Source organism: Balaenoptera physalus, assembly GCF_965194825.1.
Source record: "Balaenoptera physalus genome assembly, chromosome: 10".
NCBI lineage: Eukaryota > Metazoa > Chordata > Mammalia > Artiodactyla > Balaenopteridae > Balaenoptera > Balaenoptera physalus.
The window spans coordinates 8,486,730-8,507,556 of NC_138889.1; the positions used below are offsets into that span (position 1 = coordinate 8,486,730).

The 20,827-nt window shown below is 45.5% G+C and overlaps 1 protein-coding gene and 1 long non-coding RNA gene across 8 annotated transcripts; one reads left to right on the top strand and one right to left on the bottom strand.

Moving 5' to 3' along the window:
• Positions 1-210: 210 nt before the first annotated feature.
• TIRAP (TIR domain containing adaptor protein) lies at positions 211-17,838 on the bottom strand. Of its 5 annotated transcripts, none has more exons than XM_082477295.1 (5): positions 17,724-17,838; positions 6,660-6,783; positions 6,289-6,447; positions 4,230-4,823; positions 211-3,118 (listed from the first exon to the last, which is right to left on the bottom strand). In XM_082477295.1, the coding sequence occupies exons 3-5, from the start codon at positions 6,353-6,355 to the stop codon at positions 3,099-3,101; spliced, it is 681 nt and encodes a 226-aa protein (XP_082333421.1). In that variant the 5' UTR covers positions 6,356-6,447; positions 6,660-6,783; positions 17,724-17,838; the 3' UTR covers positions 211-3,098. The 5 variants fall into 5 exon arrangements, with proteins under 5 accessions (XP_082333421.1, XP_082333420.1, XP_082333423.1 ...); XM_082477294.1 differs by having other exon boundaries at positions 17,677-17,767; XM_082477297.1 differs by lacking the exon at positions 17,724-17,838 and adding an exon at positions 17,295-17,670 and having other exon boundaries at positions 4,230-4,769.
• LOC309668064 lies at positions 11,484-20,825 on the top strand. 3 transcript variants are annotated; one of them, XR_014268055.1, is made up of 6 exons: positions 11,484-17,003; positions 17,739-18,140; positions 18,231-18,344; positions 19,776-19,845; positions 20,410-20,537; positions 20,686-20,825. It is a non-coding gene; the product is annotated as an uncharacterized lncRNA (long non-coding RNA). The 3 variants fall into 3 exon arrangements; XR_014268056.1 differs by having other exon boundaries at positions 11,484-17,066; positions 20,410-20,692; XR_014268057.1 differs by lacking the exon at positions 19,776-19,845 and having other exon boundaries at positions 20,410-20,692.
• Positions 20,826-20,827: the final 2 nt, after the last annotated feature.

Genomic DNA, 20,827 nt, shown 5'->3' on the forward strand with positions numbered 1-20,827 from the left:
AACTACAGAAAGCCCACGCGCAGCAACGAAGACCCAACGCAGCCAAAAATAAATAAATTTATAGAAAAAAAAAGACCCGGTGCAGCCAAAATGAATGAATGAATAAATAACTAAATAAATTTTTTTTTAAAAAAAACCTTCTACAGTAGCAACAGAAAATACGACGTACTAACGAATAAATCTCATAAAAAAATGTGACTGACCAATATGGAAAAGATTTATAAAGTTTTATTGAAATACATTTAAAGACATGAATAAATGGAGACATGCCATTTTTATTAGGAGAACGATTCAATATCATTAAAACATCTATCCTTTCCAAATTAATCTCTCAACTCAATGTAAGTCCAATAAAAATATTAACTGGCTTTTTCCTGGAATCTGACAAACTGAATAAACAATTTATATGAAAGAGTAAAGGAACAGGAAGGGTTGAAGTGATTTTCATGATTAAGAGGAGTGGGAAGAGCTGACCTATTAAGTTATCAAGGTTTACTAACAACAACAGTAAGTAAGCCACGGTGCCACTGACACAGGGATACATCAGCAGACAGAGGGAGGAGGCTGGAGAACCCAGGAGCAGACCCTCACGTATGACAACGTATAACAGCAGTGACATCACAATCAGTGGGGGAAGGATGCACTAGTCAGTAAATAATGGCTATTCAAATGAAAAAAAAAAAAAAGTATCTCTAACTTATAAACCAAGAGTAACAAAAACAAACCCAAACAAACATCCAGGTGGATTAAAGACCTAAATGTGAAATACTTCCAGAAGAAAATACAGGAGTAGGGAAGATTTCCTAAAGAAGACACAAAAAGCACAGACTACAAAGTAATAGATAAAAGTTTTCACATTAAAAAATAAAGCTTCTGTTCTTTAAAAGATACTGTTATATGGTGGTCATTTTTTTTTAAACTTCTAATAATTTAGAGAGACATACTTAAATATTTAGAATAAAATAATACCTGCGATTTGCTTCAAAATGATCTTCCGGTGACTAATGGGTAGGGTTATTATTAATAAAAGCTTATCTCTGAGTTGATAATTGTTGAAACGGGGTGATAGGTATATGGGGATTCATCAAACTTCCTCCTTCCTTTTAGTGTATGATACATATTTTTTTTTTATAAAAAAGGCAAAAGGAAAAAAAGAATATTATGACAATGGGATACCAGTGTTCATCCACCAGCTTATTAAACACTTAAAAAACTGATGATAAGTCTAGGGAATTTCTTGGCAGTCCAGTGGTTAGGACTCGGTGCTCTCACTGCCGGGGCCCGGGTTCAATCCCTGGTCAGGGAACTAAGATCCCACAAGCCGTGCAGCGTGGCAAAAAAATAAAATTTAAAAAATCTGATAATTCTAAATGTTAGCAAGAACATGAAGAAGTGGCAACTCTTATGCACAAATGGCAGGAACATAAATTGCACAACCAATTTGGAAGAAAATTTCGTATCTTCTACCAAGACTGAAGGTGCGCACTCTTCACTACCCAGCTCTTCCCCATCTAGGTTAAATCCTAGAAAATCTTGCTCTTGGAAACATACACAAGAATAAAAACGCTCACAGGCTCATTGTTTTCAACAGCAAAAAGCCTGGAAACAACCAAATGCCCGCTTGTAAAAACACGTGCGACTGAATGGTGGTATATTTACATAACGGAATGAAAGTGGATTTACTGCAGCTCCATGAATCAACATGGACACGTCTTACAAACATGGCAAAAAAAAAAAAGGAATTTGCAGAATATAACACCATTTATGTAAAGTGTAAAACCATGTAAAAGTTAATATGTTGTCAGGGATGCATACATATGTAATAAATTTCTAGAGAAAAGCTAAGAATGATAAATTCAAAATTCAGAATAGTGGTTACTTCTGGTGGGAGTAGGGAAGAGAATATAAGGGCACAAAGGGAGCAACATGGGGATTGTGAGGTTTGGCTTCTAAGCTGGGTGTTGAGTACGTGAGTGTACACTGTATTATCCTTTAGTCCTTTTGTATGTAATAAGATAATCTGTAATTAAAAATAAAATTTTTTCACAATATATACAAATAGCGAATCATGTACAGTTAAAACTAATATGTTATATGTCAATTATATCTCAATTTAATATATATATATATACATTTTTTTCAGTAAAAGGAGGAGATGTGGTAGGGGGAAGTGGGAGAAGAGACACAGAAGTACACATCAGGGGAATCATAAATTCATTTCAGTTCAACAACCAAGTTTTACTGAGAACAGATGAATGAAACTCTGCCTGTCCTACAAGGTAGACAGTCATCTGCCAGAAGAAATGCGCTGATTCCTCTGAGTGCAGAGGTGAAGGAACTACTGTAAAAGCAGGAGTTCTGGCCAGACGCCTGATGAGGACCCCATATGTCAGAGCATTGGTGGGTGGGCTTTTGATCCCAGCTAAAGGGTCTGAGCTTTCCTTCTCTTCACCCCACCTGCTCCCTCCCCTCTTCTGTCTATTCAGACTCGTTTCTAGGTGTGAGTCTTTAATGACAGGCATGCAGTGAAAACGAATACAGGACAGTATTTGTCCTGTAGACGTGCTGAGGGCATCTTCCACGCAGCTTTCGGAAGTGAACGACTCACTGGGAGACCCCGGCAAGAGTGTGAGTGTGAAAGACGCTATACCTGTTGTTTTCTCCTGACACCTGTTCAGGGCTTCCCCAGGCAACTGGGAAAATCACCCAGCTGAGGCGAGCAGTCCAGGCTTCCAGCTCCTTACTCAGGTGAGTCACCTCTTCGGGAGGAAGGCGCCTAGACACCAGTGCCCGATTCCAGGGGAAGAAGACATAGGCACGATGTGCCAGGCTTCACGTCCAGTCACGCAGGAGGCAACACGTGGGTGATGTCTTGGTATCAGCACTTCCTTCCACCTCCACTTTCTGGCTTCCCCAGGCCTTCCTGGGAGCCCACGGTTATGGAGGCCACGGACAATCTGATCCCAGGGTCACATACAACGTGCTGCAAACTTACTCCATACAACTTGGCACGTCTGCTGGAATCCAAGGTCCTAGGCCCTCTAACTCCATTTCCAGCTTTGCTCCAACTGTCTGCATCCGTGTTGATGTAAGAAGTGTCAGCTGAGGGTCTGCAGGTCTGAAAGAGACGAAAGAGAATCACATGGCTTGTCACCCTCCTCAAATCCCAGAATCTCTGTTTCCCCCACATGTCCCTGCCTTCGCTACCTTTTAATCTATTTTACTTCTAAACCCACTGTAATATAATGCCCCTCCCTGGATACACTTATGGTAGGCAATTCTTTCCTATTATTTTGTACCTGTTTGCGTTACTAAACCAATACTAAACCAGGGTCCCTCCTGGCATTTTCCCAGCTCTTGGTGGCCATCTCCAACCTGACCTCAGTGAGAGAAACCTAATACTATTAATACTAATAATGATAATAGTGGCTTATATTTATTGAAGACTTGATAATGCACTAGGCCCGGCCTGTCACAAGTACTTTACATGTGCCAGGCCACGTTCTGAATTTACTTAGTGTATATACTTATTTAGGTATATAGTTTCATTCTCATTTAACCAATGAGAAAACCCAGGCACAGAGCACTTAAGTAACTTGCCCAAGTGACACAGTTTTTTTCCAGAGCCTGCATTCTGAACTACAGGCAGACCTCAGAAATATTGCAGGTTCAGTTCGAGACCACCACAATAAAGCAAATATTGCAATAAAGTGAGTCACACAAATTTTTTGGCTTCCCAGTGCATACAAAAGTTATGTTTACACTTTTCTGTAGTCTATTAAGTGTGTAATAGCATTATGTTTTTAAAAACAATGTACGTGCCTTCACAGAGAACTATATTCAATAACCTATGATAAACCATAATGGAAAGAATATTTTAAAAAAAGAATGTGTGTATATATATCTATATCTGTATCTATATCTGAATCACTTTGCTGTGCAACAGAAACTAACACAACCTTGTAAATCAACTACACTTCAATAAAAAATTGATAAAAAACACAATGACCATGCCTTAATTTAAAAATATGTTATTACTAAAAAAAATGCTAATCATCATCTGACAACGCAGGGTTGCCACAAACCTATTTGTAAAAAAAAAGCGCAGCATCTGCTAAGTGCTCTAAACTGAAGCCTGCACTAGGCCACATTGGGTGTCTCCTAAAAGCCCAAGTAGAGCAGGCGCGATGGCTGAAGCCCCTTCCCCTTCTCCATTCCCCATAACTTACACCGAGTGACAGCCTCCTTGACTTGGCGAAAGCCGCCGTCGGGACCCCAGCCGTCCACGAAGTACATGAATCGGAGCTCGGCGGGGTAGGCGGCTCTGGGGAGGCCCGACATCAGCGGGATGGTGCGGCCCTCCGCCCCGGGGGCCTCGCTCAGCGCCTGCAGCATCTGGTACCTGCACCACGGGTCCCGCAGGAAGCCCTGCGTGATGAGCAGCACGCGACAGTGGCTGCTGCTCAGGGCCTGGTACAGCTCGGACACTATGGCGCCGCCGGGGGTCGCGTCGCGCAGCTGCAGGAAGCAGCGCAGGCCGGCAGCGCTGCCCTCCAGGTAGGAGACCAGCTCCTGCGCGGCCACCAGGTCCTCCTCGCTGTGGCACACGCACACGTCATAGTCTTTGCTCCAGCGGCCGCTGCCGCTGCTGCTGCCGCCGTGGGCGCCCACGTGTGTCGGCGGCGGGGTGGGAGACACCGCTGGGCTGGGGCCCAGGGGTGGGGGCCTGTCCGAGGAGCTCGGCTGTGAGACGTCACTGCGGGTGCTTTCTGGGGAGACGGGCGTCTTTGTGGGCTTTCTCGACAGGGCCTGCCTGAACCAGTCTGCGAGGAAGAAGCACTGCTCTGGCCTGGAGTTTTCAGCAGGGGTCTCCTGGCGACCCCCCCAGAGAGGAGCCACCTCGGGGAGGAGGCCAGCCCATCTCCCCTGTCCACCTTCTCACAGCTGCTGCTCTGCGACTGTGTACATCCCTCAGGACTTGCCCAAAAGTTTCCCTTGTCTTTAAAGGTTTCGGGAGTACATAAAAACTCTGGCAGTTTTATAAGTCGGCAGGGATGTAATGCCAGCCTGTCTTACTGTACTGCATATTCTGAAGTTGCTAAGAGTATAGATCTTAAAAGTTCTCATCCCAAGAAGAAAATAAATCTGTAACTATGTATGGTGATGGATGTTAACTAAACTTATTGTGATTACTTCACAACGTATACGAATGTTGCATCATTATGCTAATGAATGCTGTATGTCAATTATACCTCAGTAATTTTTTGTAAAGCTTTTGGTATAACAACAATATGTGGGAAAAAAAAAGAAAGAAAGAAAGAAAGGAAGGGAGGGAGGGAGGAAGGAAGGAAGAAAGAAAAGAACTCTGGCTGTTTCACCAGCCTGATTGGGAAAGATGGCTTTGTCTGCCCCACGCCCTTCGATTGCTGGTACCCCCCTAACCTATCCTAACCAGAACTTCCCACAAGCTGACTAGTCAACCATCTGTGAGTCAGTAAGTAGAGCTATGTTAAGCTGGTAAAGATCAATTAGTCCCCAAACCCACTTTCAGCATTGAGGGGAGGTGGATTTAGATTAAGGGGCTACCCATTATGGGAGGGAGAGAGGCAGGGATTGGCATCTGTTTGGCCCTGAGAAATCCTAGCTTGTTGCTAAATGGGTAAAACGGAAATGTGGGAGAGGACCACTCACTGCCCAGAGTACCTGAAGACCTTAGAGCTGAGTGATCCGGGACCACACTTTGGAGTGGGGCACACAGATTTGATTGTGGACCTGCCACTTGCTTTCTATACGACTATAAGCAAGTCAGTCTATGTCTCCACTTCCTCATCTGTAAAATGGGTTCATTTTAGCTGTTGTTGAAGATCAGCAGAGATAATGCAGTGTCTGGCATATTGTGAGTACTCCAAATGGTTTCAACTCAGCTTCCCCAGCTTTTGACCTGGACAGAAAGTATGGTGTCCTGGAGGTTGATTTGTTTTTTTCTCTCTGCTTGGCTCCTACCTCTGAATGGTTCAGGGCGATTTAGATAAAAAGAGACACCCTGTTAAGCACTCAGCACAGTGGTTTCCAGGCTGGGAAGACTAGCTGAGCACACCTGGGAAACCTGTGAGCCAAAAGGACTGAAGGCTCCCTGATGCACGCCCCTTCACTCCCCACAGAGCCTCTGGGCACTGAGGTCAAGGCACGACCCCCCCACGCCCACCCCGTCAGCCTCCCTGCATCTCTCCAGGGCCTGTGCTTGGGGGCCAGGCAGCCTCCTGGAATTAGGAATCTGTGTCCACTCACCAGCCATCTTGCCCAGAGGCTTCTTGGACCTGGAACGAGGAGCTGGCAAGGAGGGTGATGATGCCATAGTGGTGGGCTCCAAACTAACCCCATGAGATCAGGCATTGGTAAAGTGGGAGAAGGGAGGGGACCCAGTCTTGACCTCATCCAACAGCCATCCTACAAGAGACAGAGAGACAGGATCACAAAAGCTGTACTTAACCTTACTCCCAGTCCCAGTGGGTGGGCTCTGGCATTTCTTTCTCTCCTGGTGCCTGATAGAGGCTCAGTCTCTAGATCGGCCCCTCATCCCTTTGGGGATTAGGGACAGACACCACTGGGATCCGGGCTGGTTGCCAGCTGAACCCCGACTGTGTAGCCATCAGACTTACAGAGTATGAGCTCAGCATGACCAGCAGAGTGACTGTTCTCCGCGCCACCTGGCCAGGGTTGCATTCGGGATCTGGGGAAGGGCGGCTGGCAGGCAGCTTGTTGTAAGGACTTCCTGTGTAAATGCTGAAATCAGAGAAGAAGGTCTGTTACTATTTGGACAAATAATTACGTATCAAGGTAGACAGATGTTGAGCAGTAGAGAGAGAGCACATGTAAGAAACCTTGGGGGACTTTTCCTCCAGGTCTGCCTTCCCCTGAATAACTCCCTCCCTCCATCCACCCACCCATCCTCCCTCCACTCCCTCCCTCCCTCCCTCCCTCCCTCCCTCCCTCAGCTGTACATAGTGGTAAAGGCTGCAGACTCTGCAGGCAGAGGTCCTAGATCTCATCTCTTATGAACTGTGGCCTCTGGTAAACTACTTTACTCTTGCTAAACTTTAGCTTTTTTTTTTTTTTTAAATTTAATTTATTTATTTATTTTTTGGCTGTGTTGGGTCTTCGTTGCTTGCTGCACGCAGGCTTTCTCTAGTTGCGGCGAGCGGGGGCTACCCTTTGTTGCGGTGCACGGGCTTCTCATCGCGGTGGCTTCTCTTGTTGCTGAGCACGGGCTCTAGGGCGCGTGGGCTTCAGTAGTTGTAGCACGCGGGCTCCGTAGTTGTGGCTCACGGGCTTAGTTGCTCGGCATCATGTGGGATCTTCCCGGACCAGGGCTCGACTCGTGTCCCCTGCATTGACAGGCGGATTCTTAACCACTGCGCCACCAGGGAAACCCTAAACTTTAGCTTTTCCATCTGTGAAATGGAAATAATACTACAGCCTGCTCAGCATTACTGTGAAGATTATATGAGATGATTTATGTAAAACGCATGGCATACAATGCTCAGAAAATAGTGTGGGTTAGTATGTATTTAAAATAATCTAGATATTGGAGGGATCTATTCAATGTTATTCCAAATTCCGGAAGGTTTTTGGTTTGTTTTTTTTGGTGGGGGGAGGGAAGGGATTGTCAAACGGCATCTAAATTTATATGGAAATGCAAAGGCCCATTAGACGGGCAACTCGCCATGGCCATGTTCTCTTCCCACCACAGTGACCTGATGTCCCTGATGGTGGAGGCTCTTTCTGCCTAGGTTTCTGGGAGGACACTGCGTGGGGCAGAGCCCACCCTGATCCAAGAGGGAGCCACTGTGTTCTAGTGGATTCTGAAGATGAAGGGCTGGTGGAGAACTTGGTTCTAGAGCAAGGACTGCTTTCTCATTATTTGATGGATCTGCAGAGGTCAAAACAACCCCCCCCCCCGCCCCCACCACCCAGGAACTCACAGAGAAACGGCTTGTCTGAATAGACGCGCTGAGATAAGAGTTTTCAAAATTTAAAGAATGTCCTTCAGGGCTTCCCTGGTGGCGCAGTGGTTAAGAATCCGCCTGCCAATGCAGGGGACACGGGTTCGAGCCCTGGTCCGGGAAGATCCCACACGCCGCAGAGCAACTAAGCCCGTGTGCCACAACTACTGAAGCCTGCACGCCTAGACCCCGTGCTCCGCAATAAGAGAAGCCCCGCTTGCTGCAACTAGAGAAAGCCCGCGCACAGCAACGAAGATCCAACACAGCCAAAAATAATACATAAAATTAAATAAATAAATTAGAAAAAAAAGAAGAATGTCCTTCAATGTTGGACAAAAATGCTTCATTCTGCTAAATGCTGGACACCCTTATGCTAAGCTGATAAAGAGAAGACAAGAGATACTGATGATTCATGAAAATATACCAAAGTTCAAAAAAAGGAGAACTTCCACTGCAGCAGTAGTGGGTGCAGGGGTGTGGGAGGAGGAGGAGGAGTTGCGACGGGCTCAGGACCAGAAGTACATTTGAAAGAGCAAAGCAGAGAGCTGCTACGCGAGCCAAAAAGACAGGAAAAGGGGAACATTAACAAGGACATGGGTTTCTTTTCCTACCTAATATTCTTTGGATTTCAGCCCCTAAGTGGTGAGATTGAGGCAGTGCCTGGTAACCACTGTTAGGTTTTGAAATCCTTTTCCTGGTCAGGAGTCTCTGTTTCTTGACATCTTCATTTCAACCATTCAAGATGTCCTTCCCCTCCCCACCCCGCCCCCCAGTAGTAGACACAATGTTACTTGCTTTTTATATTATTTAAATCTTTTTTTCAATTGTGTTTTAATTTGAAAATTCATTATTTGGCCTTGATACACTTACAAACTGGAGAATCATTTGATATTTTTAATGACAGCCTAAAGGTTCAAAATTAACATAACACTTAACAGATGTAGATAGATCTAAGTTTCAGTTTCTCGTTTTATCAAATGACGTGTCTTTTTGGCGATACGTGCTGATTTTGGGTAGCTGCCTTTTTTCATTGCTTGTTTAAGAAATCCAATTGCCCAACAGCCACTGGAAGTAGATTGGTATAAGCCCTAGTGATTGATATTATGGAAAAGTTCAAACACAGGAAATAGCATCTTTGACAAAGGATAATTGAGCAAGAATGCAGATCAGTTCCATTAACTGTATACACTGTCTACTTCCTAGAGTCCAAAACCATACTGCATTTTCCTTGTTACTTTTTCAGTTCTGTACAGCTGAGGCGGTGGAGCAATCACATTCAAATACACTTTAATCTTTACAAGATTTAGTAACAGTCTATATCGAGATATGGTCGAGATATGGGAGACATAGTTGTCAGGCAGGTAAGAAGATAATGAACCCAAATCTCCAACTGGAAGGTCTCATCCCTCACTCCGTCTATTCTCTGATTTGTTATGTAGTCACCTTTCCCTGTGCTTTTAAAACATTCATCAAGTAGAATGATATAGACCTAAATACCTACTTTGTAGATAATTACAAAGACTTGATAGAAAATTAGTAAAGAGCTTCTTCAAAAGAAAAAAAAAAAAAGCAGTAGCCTGTTACCATCAGTGTTTTTAGAATGCTTTTTCAATATTACATGAAGGAACTTAATATGTGAGGCAAATAAAGTTTCACTGTATAAAATCCCAAGTGTATTAAGTATTATTCAATATCTAACTGGTCTCCAGTATCTATTATATAGGGAATGTTCTGAAACCTATGAAGGCATATGATTATGTATCTTATATAACTCATATCACATGTCTGTTAAGCTGGAATCACTGTCAGTGGTCCCCAAAGACATCCACACCCTAATCCTCAGAAGCAGTGAAAATAAGCTACCTTACTTGGCAGAAGCTGACTTTGCAGATGTGATTAAGGGTCTGGAGATGGGAAGATTAGCCTGGATTATCCAGGTGGGCCAAATGCAATCCCAAAGGTCTTAGAAAAGGAAGACAGGAGGGTCAGAGTGAGAGAAGAGATGTGACAACAGAAGCAGAGGTGGGTGTAGCGTGGGGCTGTGCGCAAGGAAGGCGGCAGCCTCTAGAAGCCGGAAAAGGCAAGGACCTGGATTCCTCCCTAGAGCCTCCGGAAGGGATGCAGCCCCGCTGACCCACTTCAGACTGTGACTGCCACAAGTATAAAATAATCCGTGTGTGTGGCATGAATCCACTACGTTTGTGGTACTTTATTGCAGAAGCAATAGGAAACTACTACACTATGTTTGATTGTATGTGAGGCTAATGAATGGGGAAAGCATTGAATCTGAGTGCTAAAAACTGGTCTGCTTGGGACTTCCCTGGCGGTCCAGCAGTTGAGGCTCTGCGCTTCCACTGCAGGGCGGGGGGCGGATTCGATCCCTGGTTGGGGAACTAAGATCCCTGCATGTCGTGTGGTGCAGCCAGAAAGTAAACAAACAAACAAACAAAAAGCTGGTCTGCTTAAAGATTTAAATTGTTTGAGGGAGTTTTTCACTTCTTTGATGGATAAATTATTATCTACTCTTCATGTGATTTTTGACTTTAAGAACACTGGTTTCAAAGGCTCCAACACTGGCTTCTCAAACATTTGCTGAAACACTTGTCAGGGCAGGATGCATTAGAACTTGCAGGACAACGTCCCTTAAAGTGCTGAAATTAATTGTTAATAGCTAGAGAGGCACAATACACTGTTTCTGAGGAGTTGCGGACTGTGGTGGGCAGACCCTAAGGTGGCCCCATGTTCATACCTGTGAGTGTGGGCAGGACCCATGACTTCTTACCAAAAGAATATGGCAAAGGTTGTAGTATGTCACTCACATGATTGGGTTATTCTGTAGGGTGTGTGTGTTTGCATATGTATATAAATGTATATACACATCATATATATAGTAACATAATCGTGTGTGTGTATATGTGTATATACATACATATGGTATGTATATTTGCTATATAAGATGTGTATATATAAATATAACATATAAATGAATATTATGTACATATGTACGTATGTGCATGGGTGTAGGTGTGGGTGTAAAAATTCATCTTAGCAGACTGGAGAGAGACTCCCTTGCTGACTTGGAAGAATTTCCCATGTCATGAGAGGGCAAAGTGTCAAGGAACTTCAGGCAGCCTCAAGAAGCCAAGAGTGGTGTCCAGCTGATGGCCAGCAAGAAAGCAGACCTCAGTCCTACAACTTCAAGGAGGTGAATTCTGCCAACAAACAACAACCTGAGGGGGCTTAGTAGTGGGTCTTTTCCCATTTGCATCTCTGATGGCACCGTAGCCCTAGCTAACACCTGGACTGCAGCTGGGTGAGACTCCAACGGAAGACTCAGCCAAGCCTTTCACAGGCCCTTGACCCACAGAAACTATGAGATAACAAATAGGTGTTGGTTTAAGTTGCTAAATTTGTAGTAATTTGTCATGCAGCACAGAAAATGAACACAGGGACCAACCAAAATGATGGGTTAAAATGCCAGTTCCTGGGCCCCATCCCAAATCTACTGAATCAAATCTCTGGGTGTAAGACTTGGGAATGTGATTTTTAAACAAGTACCCCAGGAATTCCCTGGCGGTCCAGTGGTTAGGACTCAGCTGTCTCACTGCTGGGGCCCTGGGTTTGATCCCTGGTTGGGGAACTAAGATCCTACAAGACGCGCAGTGCGTCACAAAAAACAAAAACCAAAAAAACCCCAAAAAGCACAAAAGCCAAAAAACAAAAAACAAGTACCCCAGGATTCTGATGTAACTAAGGATTGGTCTAGTGGGCTGCAGCCATGACTCCTAAACTAAGCTGTATACAATTATCACCTAGAGAGCTTTTAAAAATATAGCTGCCCCTGGAAATTCTTATTCAATAGTTCAGAAGTGGGGTCCCCAAATCTGTATTTTTAAAGAGATCTCCAGGTAATTCTGACACAAGGAACCACTCATCTCGATTTATATAAGCAGTGGAATAACTGAAAACTGCCTGGCAAATCTTGGGATTTGATTTTGTGAAATAAATTTCAAACTACTAATTTTGCTATAAAGTCAGATTTAAGATGGGACTCTAGCAGGCAGAAAACTGAAGTCTTATAGCCTGTATTAAATTAAATCATTTTGCTGAATTTTTGCTGCATATATAACAAGGTACATATGCTTTCAGCACTACATTTTGTAAATTTTGAAGACTTTTTAAACATGTCAAAAATTTCAAATATATGTGTGAGTGTGTGTGTGTATGTGTATATAAAAGCACCCACTGCTTTATTTTTCTTAATATTTTGGCCGCGAGGCTTGCGGGATCTCAGCCCCCCGACCAGGGATCACACCCCAGCCATGGCAGTGACAGTACTGAATCTTAACCACTAGGCCACTAGGGAACTCCCTAAATTTAATTATATATCAAAAGTATTGTTACTTGGTTGTTAAAATCTAAAACCTTAGCTGTATTTTAGTCGCATGGGAATATATCTTACTGACCAAACACGGAATGTGAAGCATTTTAATTAATGTTGCTGTATTTTGCAAAATGTAGCAAATTGGTCTTTGGAAAACAGCTCCTTAGTTTTAAAAAACTGCCTTAGTTTTGAAACTATGTCACATGCGTACTAAAGGTCATTTTAAACTGAAATGGTGTGAACTTATTTTGTATTTGCTGTAGGTCTCAAGTAAATACGCAGGCATTGAATGTAATCTAGATTGTTCCAGCAGTGAATTTAATGACGGATATAGTTTACAAATTATGCCTTTATACATTAGTTCCCTTTTGAGCTTACAAAATGACTGCTTTTTATATACTTTTGAAAAAGGCTTGGGGGGGGCGGTTAGATTAAAAAAAAACTAAGATTTTTAAAGAGGAACTTTAAGAAGACTTCCACTACCAGAATAATAAAAACTTACTATAAAGCAACAGTAGGTTTAAGATCCTAGTGGGATATTTGCATGGAGACACATGCCAAGCCATATGTTTAAAATGAGTCTGGAGTTTGAAGAAGGCAGCAGGGCCAGAATTATAGATGTGGTAGTCATCAGCCTGTATGTGATAATTCAAATCATCTGGGGAAAGCGTAGCATGGAAAGAGACAAAGCATTAAGGAATACCTACAGTTAAAACATGGAGAGGGGCAACTGTTACAAGCAGACACATCAGGAGAGTGCAATGTTATGATAGGCAAGGAAACAGAGTTTTGAAAATGAGATGGTGTTTACAATGGTGTTGGTGAACAATGTCAAATGCCCAGTGAGGATTAAGAAGAAGCATTTGAATTTGAAAATTAGGAGAGACCAACTGCCTACACAATACCCCACTTTCATTTAGAACAGAAACTAGATTATGGGTAACAAATGAAATGCCTGCTAGAAAATGAAGACAGTAATTATACACTTTTTAAGTTTTGCCTGTGAAGTGAAGGGAAGATGTAACATCATAGTATAAACAGAAAACAAGGTTTACTGGTTTTTTTGTTTGTTTGTTTTTCTTTTTCAGGAGATTTCAGTACGTTTATAACACTTTTAACTAAATAGGCTGACTACAAAATAGGTTGACTATCACACGTAATTACTTACTGAAATACCATCCCAAGTTAAAGCGCAATGATTACGTCACATGCTTAAAAATTTAACAGAAGACTGGCGTTATTTTCCAAAGAATCATGTCAGAGAACATGAATTGTAGGAACTGATTCATGAATAGTTGTCTTATTAGAGCAAATGAATCAGCAATGTTTAGCTTTAAGATTCTGTTCCCTAACTTTTTATAATATCTTCATGTTTCATTAGCAAATATTTCATTAATATCTAATTCTGTTCATATTTAACCATAACCAGACAGAAAGTCTTAGTAATGTCTGGGGACCAAAGAAGGATGAAAATTTGCAATCTGTATCTTCCTAACAGAGACTAATTTCAAATAACTTAAAAGCATATTGTTCAGAAGTATTTACCAGAAGGAAATAATAGTAACTCTAGGCTATACAAGTCTATATTCTTATTGGAATACCTGCATTATTACTGCTATTTGTGCTATTTTAAAACCAGACATTTTATTATTTTCACTGGGCCTTTCTTCTTTGTTAAAATCTACCTTCAACTTGGTTTCTTAGTAAAATTTACCAATATCAGTAGGGCAGATAAGAGATATCTATTAAGTAAATGCCAAATATAATGAAAATATATTACAAAAGATTCATATTAAACTGAATTGTTTAGGCTTCAAAAATAGGAATTAAAACATTCTACTCTAAATTAGAAAAATAGTCTTGATTTCAATGGATAGTACAACTATCCATTGTACAAAAGTTGCCAAAATCCGATGATTCTCCCATATTTCTGCTATTATCACTTTCTGTTCCTGATCTTCGTTATGTATTCTCTGTCTCAGTGAATCACACACAACCCATTCACTTGCCTTATCTACATACCTAGGAATCATCTTTGACTGCCACTCTCCTCTACATCTCTTCAATTACTACACCTGTCAATTATATCTATTCAATATTAAATAGTTCAGACCACCATAGACTGTCACCTGGATGACTTCAGTTTACTAACTCATTTTCCCATCTCTGATCACATCATTCTGTCGCTTAATATCAATGTTTCCTCATTGCTTTTAAAGCCCAAATTCCTTATAATGACTTACCAAGCTCTTAAGTATATGGTCCCTGTTTACCTTCCCAGCCTCATATTCTTTTGATCACTCTCTTTTTCCACTCCGTACTCTCTAGCTTATATCTTCAGACATACGGAACAATCAGTGATAATTTGTGCAAAAGGACAAACAGAGTAATGGAAGAATAGGGTGTCCAGAAACAGACCCACATCTATACAGTCTGCTGGTTTATGACAAAGCTGACACTGCAGTGCAGTGGAGAAAGGTGGTCTCTTTACTAGATGGTGCTGGGTCCATTTAGACAGCCTTGTGAGAAAAATGAATCTTGACCCATATATCCCACCATACCAAAAAAGTAATTTCAGATGGATAGTAGATATATGTGAGGATAACAATAAAGCTTTTAGAAGAAAATATAGGAGATTATTTTCCTGACTTTGATTATTTTCCTGATTTTTAAAAATTGAGATATAATTGACATACAACATTATATTAGTTTCAGATGAACAACACAATGATTCGATTTATGTATGTATTTAGAAATGATCATCACAATAAGTCTAATTAGCTTCCACTACCATGCATAATTACAAAATTTTTTTTCTTGTCCTCAGGACTTTTAAGTACTACTGTCTTAGCAACTTTCAAATATACAATACAGTATTATTAACCATGGTCACCATGTTGTACATTACATTCCCAGGACTTATTTATTTTATAACTAGAAGTTTATACCTTTTGACCACCTTCACCCATTTCGCCCACTCCCTACCCCCCAGGATAGGCAACAATTTTTAAAAAAAAACTGAACATAAATAATAGAACCATAAGGGGAAAAATGATAAACTGGACAACATTAAAATGAAGAACTTGTTCTTCAAAAGACATCATTAGGACAGTGAAAGGCAATCTCCTGAGAGAGAGAGAAGATATTTTAAAAATACATATCCAATATGTCTCATATCCAGAATATTTAAGAACTCTTACAAACTGGTAAGAAAAAGAGAGACAACCTATTGGAAAAATGGGCACAAGAATTGAACAGACACTTCACAAAAGGGTATCCAAACGCCCAACAGATGTATGAAAAGATGCACAATTTATTAGTCACCAGAGGAATGCAAATTAAAACCTCAATGCAGCCCCACTTCCCACTCACTCAGCAGAATGGCTACAATGAAAAAGACAGACAATATCAAGTATTGGTAAGCATGTGGAGAAACAGGAACTCATATACTGCCTGCGGGAGTGCAAATTGGTAGGAGGACTTTGAAAAACTGTCTGGCGCTATATTCCATTTCTAGGAATGTACCCAACAGCAGTGCTAACATATGCTCACCAAAAGACAAACATAAGAATGCCTCAGCAGCACTATGTACAATAACCCCAAGCTGGAAACAACCGTATCCATCAATCCTAGTATCCGGTAGAATGTAGAAATAAATTGTGGTCTATCCATACAGTGAAAAATTACACGTCAGTGAGAATAAATGAACGAGTGCTAAATGCAACAGGGTTCAATCTATATATTGAGTATAAAACACCATACACAAAAGTACATAAGTATGATCCCAAGTATCCAAAATTCAAAACCAAATAAAACTATTTTATGATGTTAGAAACCAGGATAGCAGTTACCCATGGGTGAAAGTAGTGATTGGAAGTGGGCATAAGAGGGCTTCTGAGGAGTTCCCTGGTGGCCTAGGGGTTAGGATTCCAGGCTTTCACTACTGGGTGCCAGGGTTCAATCCCTGGTTGGGGCCTGAGATCCACGAGCTGTTTGGTGCAGTCAAAAAAACTCTGGAGTGTGAGTAATGTTTTATTTATTCTGGGTGTGGGCTGCACAGGAATGTCACTGCGTGACACTGGGAAAGCTGTACACTTAAGATCTGTGCACTTTTCTGTGTGTGGGTTGTATTTCAATTTTTAAAAAAGGTTTTAAAAATAACTAGATGTGACTTCCTCTGACAATGGGTCATTCCTGACCCTCGTGGCCCCTGGGTTAGGTGCATCGGCTTGGGGAGCCTGTACTCCATCCTCCCCTCTCTTAGCTGCACCTGTCAGGGTGTGTGTGGTCCCTAGTGTCCCCAGGTAGAGGACGAGGGCTGACTCTGTCCTGTTCAGTGCTGTCACACGATGCCCAGCCCATCGGAGAGGTTCGTGAAATGACTGTGGAAGGGGTCGCTCCGTAGGCCTGTAACCCTAAGTAAAGCCCTGTTCTTGCTGAAACACTGTCACAAAGGCCATCAGAAGAGCAGAGGGAGAGGCTGCGACCAAAGCAGAGAAGGAGGCGAGAGCCTGGAAGAAAAAGAATCTACAGTTCAAGACCGAAGCCACCTGAACCAGGCAGGCTCCTCAAGCTCAGGGAGGTCTCCCTGCACGAGCTTCTTGGCGACAGAGAAGGTGCCAGCTCTCTCCGAGGGCCTTTTCATCCGTTTCCGCGTTGTGGGGGCTACGAGCGGCCAGGTGAAGGGGCGCAGAGGGGACGGCGGTGAACCGGCCAGAGGTGTCGCAGGGAGGGGGCAAGTCCGCGACCGGGGACCGGGGACCGGGCCGCTAACGGGGCCGAACGCGGGGGTCCACTGCCCGCGGGAGTCCTGCCGGCCCAGCCGCCTGCCCGCCCCGCTCGCCCGCTCGCCCGGCCCGTGGGGCCCCGCCGCGCCCGCTCCCGCCCGCGCCTCCCCGAGCGCTCACCTGCGCCTGGGTGCGCGGGGCGCTGCCTCGGTGCGGCCGGTGCGGGGCGCGGGCTCCGGCGCCCGGCGGGCCGCTCGCCCACGGGAAGTGCAGCCGGCCGCCCGCTGCCCCGGAAGCGCCGAGGCTCCCGGCCCGCGGCTCCTCCTCCGCCCGCCGCTCCCGCGCCCCGAGCCCGACCCGAGGGGGCGGCCCGCCCGCCGGCAGCCGGGTCCTCCGCGCCCGCTTCCCCGGGCTCGCAGGGAGGTTCGTGGCCATCTGCGCAGCTGAGGACCGGGCGGAAGCTTGGAGATGAGTCTTTCCTCCCGAGTTCCCCGAAACCCACCAGGAGAACCTGCAGCCTCGGCTGTGTTCTCTGTCGCGGACACGGAAAGAAACCCCTTACTTCATTCATTGAGTCTTCTCGACGCCTTGCCAGGGAAGCGTTTATACCTTTTTTCTTTTCAGGCAAGTAAGGACGATGATGCCGGACTTTTCCAATGGCCACACACAGTCAGTGGTGAGGCGGAGAGGCCGGCGGCCGTGGCAGCCGTGAGGGCAGCCCCCGGGGCCGGGGCGCCTGGCACGCGCCCCTGAAGTTCATGGCCCAGCGCACCGCCGGCCGGGCACGGCTCTGCGGGCAGTAACGCCTGGCCGAGTGTGACGGGCGAACGGTGGCGAGGCCTAGCTTAGACAGAGTGAAGGGACTTCTCAGCGCCCTTGGGGTGTTGATGAGCAGCGTGAAGCACCCGGGCGGGGATACAGCACCCGGCATCTCCCAAGCTTGTTCCACCCCAGCGGGAATGCCAGTATCTTCCTGAGCAGTGTTCCTCGCATGCCGGTTTGGGAAACACACCTACTGCTGTGCAGGTGAAATGCCGGAGGGTGGAGGTGGTTTAATAGGGCCGATCTAAGATTCATGATCTCCTTTTCCATCTGATTTCCTGCTTTTCTCACCAGCCAGCCAAAAGGACTTAGTGCTACTCCTGGGAGGGAGTGTGGTGTTAAGGCCGTACCGGGGGAGCTCAGGAGTCAGATGGCTGGGGTTCGTATCCAGGGCGCATCACGCTAGAGGTGAGACCTGGGGGAAGCGCGGGGCCTGTCGAGGTTCACTTTCATCATGGAAATTATGATATCTGGTTCCTAGCGTTGTGGGAAGGAGTAGATGAGATAAGCCCTGTCAGACAGCTAGCCTAGTGCCCAGGTGCTCAGAGTAAAAGGGTTCCTTGTACTCTGCATGGAGTATACCTCCGTTTTCCCTGCCCTGTGCCTGTGCTCCGAGGTCCCCTCCACCCAAGGTGTCCTCCCTTTTCCCAACTCTGCTCTTCAAAAACCCCCATCTTCTGACAAGGGTCATTTTTGCAGCTTATGCAGGAAATCTTTTCTTAACCCTGCTCTTCCCACCTTCTTCCCTGAAATCCCCGCTAGGACCTTATGTTATTCGGAACTTGTGCTCAAGCAGCTTACCTCTGTTAGAGTGAAAATTCCCTGAGGCCAGGGATCGATCTGGCTCCAGTGGAAGCAAAGAGGAACTCAGGTAAACACACTGAGAGCCAAGGCTAGGGCAAGCCTAGGACAGCCCAGCTCAGTGCTGGGACAAGCGTGAAGGCTAGGTCCCGGTGTCCCTCACACAGGGAAGACAGATGCAAGGGTAAGTGCTGTCCTGTAGCCTGAATAAAGCCCTGTGGGAGTGCAGAGGGTTCATTACCGCCTTCCTAACAAGTGCAGCATTTGTTGTCCTGGAGGAAGCAGCTTCTGGGGGAGGAGCCAGATGAAGGCCTTTTTCCTCCGGACCAGTAGATAGGGGCGTCTGTGCTGAAGGAAGGGTGAGTGGATACTGGGCACCAAAGGAGGCTGCCTTGCACGGTTAACACGGATGTTGGGTTTAACCAGCCTCATCCTGGCCCCTGGGCCCTGGCAAGTTCCTTCCTCTCTTTCAGCGTGAGTTCATTGAGTTCATTCCGCATTCAGGTGGCTCTTCCTCTTTTGCTCACCTAGCTAGTCCTGGTTCTTCCCCACCCATCCTCACCGCACCACCCCCACCCCCAACTCAGGGGCTTCTACTGTTCCCTCCCTGGGAGCACATCGGCCCTCTTCTCCCTCCCTCACCCAACTGATGATAGGGAGGTCCACCTCCATCTTTTATGTTTTGTTCTTCTCCCCACAGGCCACTTTGGGAGGGAGTGGGCACCTTACTAGCTGTCTCTACTCCCACTCATTTCTCCCTCTGAACAAGTATCCACACTCAACCCCACTGGGTGCATTTCTCCCTGGGGCTGCCCTCCGTAAGGTCCCCACGGACCCTCTTGGTACTGAATCCAGCCCTCATGTGTGTGTTTATACCACTGACCCTTCCTCCCAGGCTCTGGAGACACCTCACTTTCTGGGCTTTTCTCCTGCCTCTGGCCACCTCTTCAGCATCCTCATCTCTTAAATGTGGCGGGAGCCCCTCCAGCTTCCCCCCCCCCACACACACACCAGTCCCCTATTCTTCTCCCCTCCCAGGGTGATGCCGTCGTTCTCCTTGACGCCCACATCTCTACCTACAGCCCACATCCCCCTCAGTGCCACCACCGTGAGTCAGCCCCTATTAGATATTTCTACCAGACGTCCTGCAGGCAGAGCCTTAACTCAACGTGTCCCAAACCATCCCACTCAGCGTCCCTCACACTGCTCCTCAGCTCTGCGAAAGGCATGACATCCACCCGGTTGTCCAAGCCAGAACCCTGCAGTCTTACTTGAGCCCATTTCTCGCTGCTGCTGTTGCCTCTTGGGTCCACGCACCTCTTGCCGTGATGGTGCAGGCCTGGTTGTCCCTGCCACGTGGACTATAGTGACAGCCTGCTGTCTGGTCTCCTCCTTTGGCATCATACTCTCCTCCACAAGGCAGGCAGGGTGATTTCTCTAAAAGGAGAATCCGATCATGTTGCTTCTCTATTGAAAGCCCTTCAGCGGCCCCCTGTGCAGAGAAAAAGCCAAGCTCCACAGCTGGCTCTTCAGGCCCCGGCCCTGCTGTGCCGGGACACACCACTTGGAGTCCCTTGAATGTTGCTAACTCTTGGCCCCAGGCCTTTGTAAACGCTTCTCCCGCAGCCTGGGATCACCCTGCGCTCACCGTGTTAAACTGCTCGTCCTTTAGGTTCCGCTCAGAGGCCAGCTTCCCTGGGAACCTTCAGGGAGAAACACCCAGCTGGGGAGAGGCGTCTGCGTCCTGTGCTTTCTCGCAGCACCGCAGGGACTGACCTAGGGGCGAGGGGCCGGGCAGAGGTGAGAACTCCCAGTGAGACCACATGCCACGCTTTGCCTGCTGGTGTATCTCTAATATGCAGCCCTGGGCCTGCCGAGAGTTGGAACTGAATACGTATTGAATTGATGAATGAACACCTTCCTTCCCTCTACAATCACCCCCCTGCAGGAACTCAGGAAAAGGAGGCACTAACCTGCAAACCAGATGCCTGACATCTAGGATTTAAGAATGCTCCTGTGCTCCCCCCAGCCTGGTATCAAAGGCAAGTGGGGTAACGTGAGGTGAAAAGAGGAAGGGACAGAAGACTGAA